Source organism: Eucyclogobius newberryi, unplaced genomic scaffold (assembly GCF_026437365.1).
Source record: "Eucyclogobius newberryi isolate DKJ021-1_F unplaced genomic scaffold, fEucNew1.0.hap1 SCAF_4, whole genome shotgun sequence".
Taxonomy (NCBI): domain Eukaryota; kingdom Metazoa; phylum Chordata; class Actinopteri; order Gobiiformes; family Gobiidae; genus Eucyclogobius; species Eucyclogobius newberryi.
The window spans coordinates 12719564-12731511 of NW_027316056.1; the positions used below are offsets into that span (position 1 = coordinate 12719564).

Here is an 11948-nt window from a genome sequence, read left to right on the forward strand (position 1 = left end):
TTGGTCTTGCATCTCGCCGAACTATATCACTGGAACTCGCTAGAAATATTCCCAAAAATTTAACTTAACACGAACGTCAATGTTCTCCGTCATTAATTGTTGAAGCATGACCCCTGGCGGTCACTGCGGGTCACTGCCAGAACAAAAAAATGGTGACGATTTGGATATTTCTTTGGGGCGTGTCTACAGAGCCGCGAAACTGCCATGTCATTTCGTGCCACGGCTCCTGAAACTACTGTGCTATTTGACCGCGCCGGGTTAGACCGCGCCGGGTTAGGATTAAGGTTAGGGTTAGCCATGAGGCTATATAGCTGCCTGGCTCTGCGGCCACGGCCATTTTTTTTTGCCTTCAAAGTTTACCTAGCGACCGACCCACTTGAAAAATCTTGGGTCGGGTTACAGCAGACATACAATTCATTTGGGGCAGCCTGAGCTAAAATATTTTTTAATTGCCATGCACATTGTTTGATTTATAGTTTTACTGTTATTGTGCCATAATGTATTTTGTACAGCACTTTGGGGCAGTGATGATACTTAATATATACTTGACCTTGACCTTTTTCTTCTCTCTTCAGATGGACCTCCAATATCAGTTAAAGGCTATTCTGAAAAAAAACTACCTGAATTTGAATGACCTCATTCTTCCCATCAACATCAGCCTTCAGAAGCCTGCTGAATTTCATTTTGATGGGCATAGTTCGAAAATCGATCAGGCTCACCTTAATCCTTGTAAATATCTTCCCCCTTTTCCATTTGAAGATCTTCTTAAATGTGATCATGAACACCATCATTGGCAAAAGACCGTCGTCACTTTTGGATCGGTTGGCGTCGGGAAAACCACGGCTGTGCAGAAGTGTGTTCTGGACTGGGCTGAAGGCAGAGCTCATACACACATAGATTTGTTGTTTCCTATTCCATGCTGGGAATTAAATATGATCAAAGATGAAAACCTTAGCCTGATTCAACTTCTTCAGTTCTTTTTCCCAGATTTGAATGGACTTGATTCTAACAGTGATTTTTCTAAGACAGTATGGTTTGTGTTCGATCAGCTGGAGGATTTTGGGGACACTCTGAACTGGTTTAATCCAAAAGTAGACGATGTCAACCAAGTAGCCCCGGTGACCACTCTTCTGCTAAACCTAATAAAGGGCAACCTGCTTCCTAATGCACACATTTGGATAACAACTGTATACGCTACAATAGACCTCCATAAACCCTTTGTGCTGAAGGAAACGGTAATCACAGGATTCAACGACGAGCAAAAGGAGCGACACATCATGAAGCTGGTTGGTGATGAGGACCTCGCAAACAGAGTCATCGACCACATCAAAATATCTTGTCTTTACATATTGTGCCAAATCCCGTACATGTGCACCGTAATGGCCACTGTTCTTAAAAAACATGTCAAAAGAAATGATTATAAAATCCGCCCGATGACTTTGACTCAGATTTACAGCAGTCTGATTGACAATTCATTTTCTGACTTTATTCTAAAACTTGGCATTTTCGAAGACTGTTCTAAATTCTCTTGCTGGATTTCTGAGGCGTATCTGCGGCAAAACAATGTTAAACTCACTGTTGCAAAGGCCTTTGCTCGAAAGCACCCCCTGGTGTTCAAAGAGGAGAAGAGCGTGTATGGAGTGTCCATGTTTCATTTTGCTCATTTAAGTATCTTGGAGTATTTTGTCGCTGTGGCCAAACTGAATGAAGAAACCAAAAAAAATCCCCCAGAACGGTATTCAACTGCCTTTCTCAAGATGATTGATAAGGCAGAACGTGATGGTGATCATGGACAATTTGGCCTCTGTTTTCGCTTCTTCTTTGGTCTCCTCAAAGAGCGAGGGATACTACAAATTTCAGATCCTTTCTTTGTACATATCAAGAAACAGATATTAACAAATTTGAACCGGTCTTTCTGGTTGAGGGAATTCGACAGCAATGCTTTCCTTGAAGATATAGAGAAGTCTGCAAAAACTGGTCTCGCTCCCATCCCAGACATCACTGATCAAGAATGGTTTAAGATCGTGTTGATAATGATAAACACGGCTGAAATGTGTAAAAAGTTTGAGATGGAACTGTCCACAAGATGTGACGAGAAAGTCATCAGAAGTCTCTCTGAGCTAGTGAAATCCAAAAAAGCTAAGTAAGTGATTTTACAATCTTCCCTTTGCTACTAATGGTCTTCATTAAGATTTACAAAGGAAGTGATAATGTCGAGTATATTGTTTGTCTATAACAGAAAATGACTTAAAACTGACATGAAATCCCTGTGATTACAATACATTTGACCATTTGTTAGATTTTAGTCAGCTTGAAATGCCTGGTCTATAAAAAATAAGTAAATAAAAAATCTGACAAAGTAAAAAAAATGAGATGGGTAAAATTAGTTTATGTATTCAACCAAAGCACTTACAGGCATATATCATTTGAACTGCAAACATTCCGATGGTCAGGAGCCAGCCCATTCCCACGTAACTTGCTACCTTTTGGTGTCTTTTATTTGTTGTTTCTTAAAAGAGTGCTTGGTGCAGTGCTCAAGTTCAACTTTTTCCTCTGAAAGTTGTAATTCCAACCCAAGACCACATGAAGGCGGCACAACCAACCTTACCAACCAACTAATTGTTTTCTTTTTAGGCTGCGATTCTCAAACCTGTCAGACGCCTGTTGTCCCGCCCTGGCCTCTGTTCTTGGCACTAAAGAGTCCCATTTGAGGAAGCTGGACCTGGGCTTCAACAGCATCACTGACAGGGGAGTAGAGAGCCTGGTCCTGGGGCTGAGTGACCAGGACTGCAGGCTAATGTCACTCCGTCTCCATGGCTGTGAGCTGACTTCCTCTGCCTGTGAACCCCTGGCATCCGCCTTAAAACTGTGTCCTAAACTGAAGGAACTGGATCTAAGCTGTAACAGTATTGGAGATGTGGGACTGAAGCATCTCGTCAGAGGTTTGGAGTCGCCCAAGTGCCAACTAGAAACACTAAGGTAAGTGTAGCACCCTGTCTGGGCGGGAATGTAATAGACATTGGTAGGACATTAATATTCGGTCTCCTGCAGTGAAGGTCAGTGGTGTAAAAAGAATGCAAACGTGTGAAGACATTTCGCTACTCATTCAAGTAGCTTCTTCAGTTCATCTGACAAGGTTCTTCTAAGTTTAATAATTGCTATTATATCTATCTGAAGGTAGGAGTCAACTACACTGAAACTAACACACCCTAGAGGTTTACAGTCAGGAGTATATATCATCAAGTGAACATCCCTAAAAGTGTTACCAGAGTAATTCTTTGCATAATCGTTCATGCCCTTAACGCAAATGATCTCTCATGTGATCATAGTAGTAGTAGTTCAATAGTAGTTCAACAGACACTCCTGACTGTAAACATCTAGGTCAGGGGTATCAAATTAATTTTGGGTCGTGGGCTGAATTTTGACGCTCAGGCTGGGTCGCAGGCTGAACGTAATGTAAAAAATAAAAATAGAAGAAATAAATAACTTTAATACATCCTAGTAATAGTTATTTGTGGACATTGCAGCAGGTGAAAGACTGAGTCCATTTTCATGCATCAGCAGGAACAAGCAATATGGACTTGTGATATGAAGTGTTACTATCACAAATTCAATATGCGCCAACTATTTTTTTTATAGTTTAAGCTTATCTTATGTGACAAATTGAGTGCTTTCGGTTTGTATTCAGTCACATTAGTTTGGACACAGTCAGAGCTCACAGCAGCTTCACTGTGTCATGTTCAAACTGACTGCAGTGTTTTACCTGTGGATTCTGATCTGTCCAGATTTGTACTTGTTTGGATGTCGGTGTAATCCCTCATTCGTCCAGGAGTGTTCCATTGTTTTGTAAAAACAATGTTTCGACACTCAGCCGAGAGTCATTCTCAAGCTGCGAATCAAGACCAGGAACTCTCATATCTATCCTTCTCTGAGTAAGCCCTGCCCCCCGGGCGGGACCTCCTGATACAGGGTGTTTTTGGTTTCACTTGAAACTAACCCTCTTTGTTTACTATCAAACTAACCTCTTTGTTTACCATCAGCTCTGGGCTATCAGCCTTCTATTGTAACCTGGCTTTCGCGCTCTCCTCACTGAGTACCCGTTTAGCATCCGAATGCCCGGGGCGTCTACCTCTCCGGGGATTCAAAACTCGATTAAGATCCTGGTCTAGGGTGTGGTAGTTCATACAGTTGTCTCCACCTGTTAGACACATATAATACCAGTGACTCACCAGATCCTTGTCAGATGACCTGAAGAAGCTACTTGGATGAAACAAATCTGTGCACTTTCTTCTTGCTAAATCTTGTGGTATGAGAATTTGTCCCATCCTTAGTGTCTGTATTTCACTTGATTATTAATACATATTTCAGGTGACTTTTTAAACCTAAATATCTATTTTGTCTACACTCGTTTCACAACGTTTGTCCAGTTGACTCAATTCAATGTCTTGCTATGGAATAATTCTGGATGACAAAATTAAAGTATTGTTACTTGTATAAAATTACTCTAGGAAAAGTATTAAGTAGTAAGTAAATCATTGAAAATTAGTAAAGAAAAAAAATATGAAAAAGGATTGTGTCTTAAATGTTATTGAATTGGTAACTCTAAGGTGATTTTAGAAATAATTAGCATGCTTTGATCATGTAGGGAGTAGAAAGTAGATATTTGTTTTATAAAAGAAGTAAAAGTAAAAAGTCACCCAAAGTGGTAATAATCAAGTAAAGTATAAATACTCGATGGGACAAGATGAGGCCTGAAACAAATGAATCGATTAATAGCAACTAATCAGTTTTTGAGATAATGCTCAACTAATTCAATTAAATAAAATGTATAAATGACAACATATACAATACATTCACATTCTGATATGTTAAGCAGCCATTGTTTATATTTATCTTTTTTTTTTTTTACTTCCAAAAACACAGAACTAGAAACAAAACCAGAGAACAAGAACAAAAAAAACTTACAAACAAATGAAATAAAAATGACAGTACCACTTAGTCAAAAGTCTTCATTTTAAATATCCCCATTTTCAAAATAAGTCTGAATGTTATGTTTTCCATTTCAGTCCAGTCTTTGATTGTTGGCTCAGTTTGTGTCATCCATTTGTTTGTGTTTGTAGACTTTCTCAATGCAACATTAAAAAGGCGGGAGGCTTTCATCTGGCCTCAGCTCTAGAGAAAAACCCTGCTCACCTTAAGTGGTTGGACCTGAGCATCAACAAGATCGGAAACGTCGCCGCCAATGAACTTTTCACCAAGTTTGACATATCAAGACTAAGAAAACTGGAGTAAGCATCGCACACACCTCAAATGTTGTCAAATTACATCTAATATTTAACTGTTTAATGAGAATATATTTGATTTTTGACAGAATCTACTACTGTGGCCTCACAGAACGGTGCTGTCCCAGAATTTCGGCTGCGCTGAAAGTTGCTGAGAGCAATCTGGTTGAATTGAACTTAAGCAGCAACAACTTGAAAACTGATGGAATTAATTGGATCTGTGTTGGACTGTTGGCTCAGTCCAGACTGGAAAAACTGAAGTACAGAAACATTTTATTTTGATAAGTTTGAGGAACAAATCATGATTAATTGGTCTTTACTAACCTTTTGATTTGTATCTTGACGTTAGTATTTCGAGATGTGGAATCACCAAGCAGGGTGGTATTTTCCTCTCCGAATTGCTGTCTGGCTACTCAGTTTTGTGGAGTAAAAAAAAGCAAATTCGCTGTCAAACGCTGAAGGAGATAGATCTGAGCATGAACAACCTCACTGACACCGGGGTTGCGTATATTTCAGCTGGACTTGAAATTCCTTTTAGCCACCTACAAAGGATCAGGTAAGTCCAAAAGAATAGTTCTTTTAATTGAAATGAATAAATAAAAGCTTCATTTTGTGTGTTTTCAGCCTGATTGACTGCGGTCTCACCTGTGACTGCTGCTCTGATCTGGCGTCTCGGCTCTCGTCCTCTAGCTGTCCTGAGTTGGACCTCTCCAGTAACTACATACAGGACAGGGGTGTCAAGAGGCTCTGTGTGGCCCTCAAGAGCCCCCAGTGTGGTCTCCGAAAGTTATTGTAAGTAATACATTTTGTATAAAAGAGAAAGATGCGTTGTGTCTTCTTTCAGCATTTTACCCTACACTGCTGTTGGCCACTGCTTTAGAAAAAAAATATGTAAATATGTTTTGTAGTATATTGGTAAAGATATGTTCCCACTATGGACTAAAGCAGGGGTGTCAGACTCATTTGGGCCGCAAGCCAAAGTTGCGGGCCAAACATAATGTAAAACGGTTACGAATGTAACTATGGTTCTAAGAAGGGAAAAAAAAAAATATATTATTATAAGGCTGCCCCAAATAAATTGTCTGTTTGGTGTAACCCGAGTCAACATTTTTTAAGTGGGTCGGACGGTAGGCAAATTCTTATTTTTTTTACTTTGAAGGCAAAAAAAAAGATCAAAATTTTGCCATTTTTTGAGTCGGAGTGACCACCAGGGGTCAGGCTTCAACAGTCAATGACGGAAAACGTCTCTATCATCCCGATCGGGAGACTAAATCTCACGATTTTAAGACATTTCAATTGACCTTTTGTACGCCGCTATCCTTTATTTTGGTAGCGAAGGCGAGCGGGGGGAACATGCGGGGGACACGGGCGCCGCCATGTTTGTTGTGATGAGCCATGTTTGTTGTGATGACGCTGCTGGGCGTGTTTCAATCCCAGAATGCATTGCGTAAAACACCCTGACAGAGCCTGACATGTCCTATGGATACTAAAGTGGCGCCGACGGAGTGAAATCAACTTGTTTAAGGCAATTTGTCGACATTATCTCGCGGTCTGTTTCGTTCCAGACACATGTGGGGGACTGACTATGAAGACGCACACGCATTGCACAGTGCGTTATCTTTGCTATAAGGATGAAAGATAGGATAACAAGCGTGATAACGACATTCGACACAGCATTTTAGGGAAGTCCAGGCGGTGAGTCGGCGAAAAAATTGACAAATAAAATAATTCAACGTTTTTTCAACAAAATGCTGATTAAAAAAAATTCAGTCGGCTAGTTTCACACTGGGTTGGTCGGGTTACGGCAAACAGACCATATCATCACCAGATTATATTATTTTGCTCAGCCTTATTAGTTTTTATTTTAATATAAATTCAAAATATTCAGAGGACAGGCTTAAAACTAAAGCCATGGAGACAAACGGGTGACACCACCAGGCCCAGTTATAGGTCAAATCTATGAAGAGGTGACTGTAACTGAATAACTGTCAGATGGAAACATTCCAGGCAAAGCAAGAACATCTTCATGGAGGAAAACAGCTGGCATTATGATAAGATAATATAATTAAATGTATCTATCTGGCATTCATTCAGTCACAGGTGATTTTAGTACTCAAAAATGGCATTCACAGATCTGACCAGTAACTTGGTTTACTTGCATCACCTTCTTGTCTCAATGGAGTTCGGCAAGTTTACTTCCATGCTGTGGAGCAAGACCATCTCGAGTCGAACTCTTTATCAGAAAAGTTACGTAGTGCATCTTTAAATAAATAATAATAGTGATGTCAATTACTGGTAATATTGAAAACCTCATAGTCACCTGTTATTTAAAGCACGTATCTGTTTTTAGCCTCAGGAACTGTGGCCTCAGCTCCAGGTGTGTTCCCTTCCTCAACACGGCCCTGAAGACCAACCGTCACCTGACCGAGCTGTATCTAATGGGCAACAAACTGGACGACGGCTCCATAAAAGTGTTACTGGACATGACTCGGAGTGATGCATACAAGTTAAACACTGTCGAGGTAAGTGTAAAAAATAATAATAATACTAATAATATAGAGCTTAATGGTTTAATGATCATTTCAATCTTTTAGTGTCTCAACTGACTGAACAAGAAATGAAGATGGGTTCTGTTATTTATTTTTTTCGCTTTTTTTAAGCGTCTTAAAATATACTTTTTTCTTACAATTATTTTAACTTGAGAAGTCACCTTTTGTGATGTATAAAGAGGCCAAAAAGATGAATGAAAAGAGTTATGTTGTAAATGTAATGTCCATAGTGTGCTATTGTATTTTGGCATTAAAATTTACCTGTGAAAACATGTTTACGATGTTTCTATCAGTGACTGTGTCTGATAAAACTACTTTACTAGTGAAAGCAGATTATCATCATAGGTAGTACAGAAGATGGATGGCTGCAAATATAAACTGAACTTTCTTACATTTTTGCATATTTCATCTTTGAAGAAAAGTAGAATTCACTGTCTATATAATATAATCAAAATATTCTAAACCCACAATGTGTTATTTTCTTTAAACGTTTTAATTAAATGCTGCGTAAGTTTTCAAACAGACATTCTCATGTTGTCAGGTTGTTTTATTTGAGGAATGGTAGATTTTTGTAACCATGCCCACTCAGCAGCAGCACAGATGTTTGGACAGAGCTAATTTGCCAATTCTTAAATTAAATTGAGTATTTTGCCAAGCACATCTTTTTGAGGTAATTTATCAACGTAAGAGCTCACGTTTTCAGTAACACGTCCAGTTTTGCACAGGCAGATGGTTTTATGTGGATGTTGTCCTACTCTTTCGCTAACCTGTAGCTACTTGTGTTGTCCCTGGTTTAACATATTATAGAGGACAGTTTATCTCCACTGCAGAGGCCAAAGTGGCACTGAGTGATGATTGGCAGATCAGAGGGGACAAAGCACATGTTTAAACACTCTGGATTTCAGCTTTGAAACTGGAAACCTAAATGAGGGATTCAAGTGGAGAGCATTCTGCTTTCTGATTTGGAGAAATGCCTTGAGAAACAAAACATCGAATTCTAACACCTTGACCATTATGTCCACTGTTTTTGTATATTAAGAATAAATTTGTTACGAAAGTTTGATTTGAACACTTTCTGTCTAGGGACACATGGGTCATGTTCAAATTTAAAATGATTAATGTGTGATGTTCCTTATAATAATCATATATATTTACAATCCAACAGGGAAAATGTCTATTTCAATTAGGCCTGGGACATATGAGAAAATCTCATTTTGATTTTATTGGGTATTTCCGAAAAGGAAATAAAAATGGCTTTTAGTGATGATTTCATGAACATAAGCTTTTGAACTTTTTAATTTGGGCATCTATCATAAAACATAATCCTATTTCTTCAAAGTCTGACCTCTTCAAACTGTATGTTTTTGGTTGTGGACCTCTCTATTAAAAACTCCAACCAAATATTGACAAGTAGACATCACTGAAACTCAATCTCTTGATCAACCCTGATTTAGATGAGTTCTAATCATTGTACAAGGTGAAACGACATTAAACTCTAAAACAAAACATTTATCGTAATACATTTTTTAACAATGTGTTTATTTTGCACATGGTGTGAATGGTGTGCTCATCTCCACTCTTCAACTCCCTTCTCTTCAGATGGACCTCCAAACTCATCTAAAGCTCGTTCTGAAAAACAATTATCAGAAGAGCAGGAAAGCATTACTTACAGAATTTGAGGATCATTACAGCCGACATATTGATCACTCAGGCATTGATGCCAGCCTAATATGGAAGAACAAAAAGCCCTTGTTCCCATTTGAAGATCTTCTTAAATGCAGTTGTAATCACAGCAATAGACATAAAACCTTCCTCACGTTTGGAGCGTGTGGCATCGGGAAAAGCACGGCTGTGAAGAAGTGTGTTCTGGACTGGGCTGAAGGCAGAGCTCATACACACAAATTTATTGTTTCCAATTCCGTGCTGGGAATTACGTTTACTAAAAAAACAAAAGCTTAGCCTGATCCAACTGCTTCTCTTGTTTTTCCCAGATTTGAAGGAACTTAGTGCTGAAAGTTTGTCTTGTAGGAAAGTATGGTTTGTGTTTGATGAAATGGCAGATTTATGTTTTTTTTTACTTCTCTTGTCAAAACGTACATGATGTCAACCTACTAACCCCGGCGAACACTCCTCTGCCAAATCTAATAAAGGGTAACATGCTTCCTAATGCACACATTTGGATAACAACCCGATACGCTATGATAAACCTCCCTAATGAAGCCTGCGTAAATTCAGCCTGGAAGACCTAACTCCACCCATCTACGTCAAGGCCTCCATGGAAGGACCCCTCTCCCCAGCGCCATCATCGCACTCAAGCGGGCGCCCGCCTGTCCATCTGTGAGAGTCAGATCCCTCACTTCACCATGGACTCTTCCAGGTTTCTGAGCTTATCCCAAAGAGGTTATGCAGTTTTTCCCGGCCAAGAAGTAGGGTGAAAGGTCAGGGGGCGTCCGTACCATGGCCCTCGCACCTGCTCCTCATCCCCAATCAACGCTCTCAAGTGACTCCTCCCTGCTCCCAATCAGTGCCCAGGCGGTCGCATTTAAGCCCTCAGGCAGATGGCTCGACCGCTTCAAACTGTTCTGCGACCCACCACCTCCCCTGCTCCTCCTCTACATCCCCCTCATCACCACCAGTCTCCAGGCTCCGGGGGGAGACATCTAATACAAATAGATCATGGAGTGCCCATGATTGCAACGTCTTCCGCCGGGGTCTGGTGGGTGGGGAGTCCTTGCCCCAAGTGGAGGAGTTCAAGTGTCTCGGGGTCTTGTTCACAAGTGAGTGAAGCATGGAGCGTGAGATTGACAGGCGGATCGGTGCAGCGGCTGCAGTGATGCAGTCGCTGCATCAGACTGTTGTGGTGAAGAGGGAGCTGAGTCGAAAGGCAAAGCTCTCTATTTACCGGTCGGTCTACGTTCCTACCCCCACCTATGGTCATGAGCTTTGGGTAGTGACCGAAAGAACAAGATCGCGGATACAAGCGGTCGAAATGAGTTTCCTCCGCGGGGGGAGCTCGGAGTAGAGCCGCTGCTCCTCCACGTCGAGAGGAGCCAGCTGAGGTGGCTCGGGCATCTGTTCCGGATGCCTCCTGGGCGCCTCCCTAGGGAGGTGTTCTGGGAATGTCCCACCGGGAAGAGGCCATGCTGGAGAGACTATGTCTCTCGGCTGGCCTGGGAACGCCTCGGGATCCCCCCGGAGGAGTTGGAAGAAGTGTATGGGGAGAAGGAAGTCTGGGAGTCCCTGCTCAGACTGCTGCCCCCGCGACCCGGCCCCGGATAAAGCGGAAGAAGATGGATGGTTTCGTGAAAAAATATTGAAAGACGGCTCAGTAGCGCCACCTCAAAAATCAAAAATCAAATAACATGGGGCCAATGGGAGCCCAAAGCCAAAAAAAGTGGCCTTAAAAATATGACGCTCACTCCAAAAAATAGTTCATGGGAGGACATGTAAAAAATAATACTATGACCCCGCCCTAAGTCATACAGGAATTCGCCCATTTTGAATAAACGAGGCGCTGACAAAAGTGCACCTCGTCGTACATTTGACATTTTCTCTTACAGTTTTCATCGAAATCACTTCAAACTTGCCCACAGGACACAAAACCCATGAGCAATGAAGTATTTGAATTCTGAAGCTGATACGTTTTATGGTATGGTCATCGAGAATTTTAAACAAAATCGCGATTTCTGGAAATATAAAAAAAATGCTACATTTCTTCAACATTTTTTTCTTGGAAAGTTTTGCCGTAGCGTTTTGGGAGATTTCAAAGCTGAACGCAATGATATGCAAATGTAGTGACTAGCTAATAAAATGGCTCTCTAGCGCCTTCTCCAATTTTGATTTTTAAAAATTCATAAAAGACTTATTAGATTTATTTGTCGTAGACGGCTGAAAAAAATGGTAACGGGTTAATTTGTGACCGGGCACAATATGACAAAATCACTGCACTCTAGCTTGATTTTTATAGCTGAAAAAAAATGGCCAGAAAAAAAGTTTCTGTTATTATTATTTTTCTCCCACAAACCACCCCAATTCTGACCCCCTGAACGTTAACAAAAAGTAAATTTTTTAGAATTTTTCAGAACACCAATTGGTTAATTGATGTGTTGTAATTTCC

General features: G+C 40.6%; 1 protein-coding gene across 1 annotated transcript; it reads left to right on the forward strand.

Moving 5' to 3' along the window:
* Positions 1-932: 932 nt before the first annotated feature.
* Positions 933-7856, forward strand: LOC140377242 (NACHT, LRR and PYD domains-containing protein 14-like). Its single transcript, XM_072462590.1, has 8 exons — positions 933-2143; positions 2635-2979; positions 5121-5288; positions 5372-5542; positions 5632-5838; positions 5907-6074; positions 7633-7804; positions 7842-7856. The coding sequence occupies exons 1-8, from the start codon at positions 933-935 to the stop codon at positions 7854-7856; spliced, it is 2457 nt and encodes an 818-aa protein (XP_072318691.1).
* The last annotated feature ends 4092 nt before the right edge of the window (positions 7857-11948 follow it).

What these genes read in the sequence shown, in the direction of transcription:
- LOC140377242 (XM_072462590.1), top strand. Translation starts at nt 933, where the DNA reads ATGATCAAAGATGAAAACCTTAGCCTGATTCAACTTCTTCAGTTCTTT. An exon ending in GTGAAATCCAAAAAAGCTAA is followed by an intron (nt 2,144 to 2,634) that starts GTAAGTGATTTT and finishes TTTTCTTTTTAG; the next exon opens with GCTGCGATTCTCAAACCTGT. An exon ending in TCCAGACTGGAAAAACTGAA is followed by an intron (nt 5,543 to 5,631) that starts GTACAGAAACAT and finishes TCTTGACGTTAG; the next exon opens with TATTTCGAGATGTGGAATCA.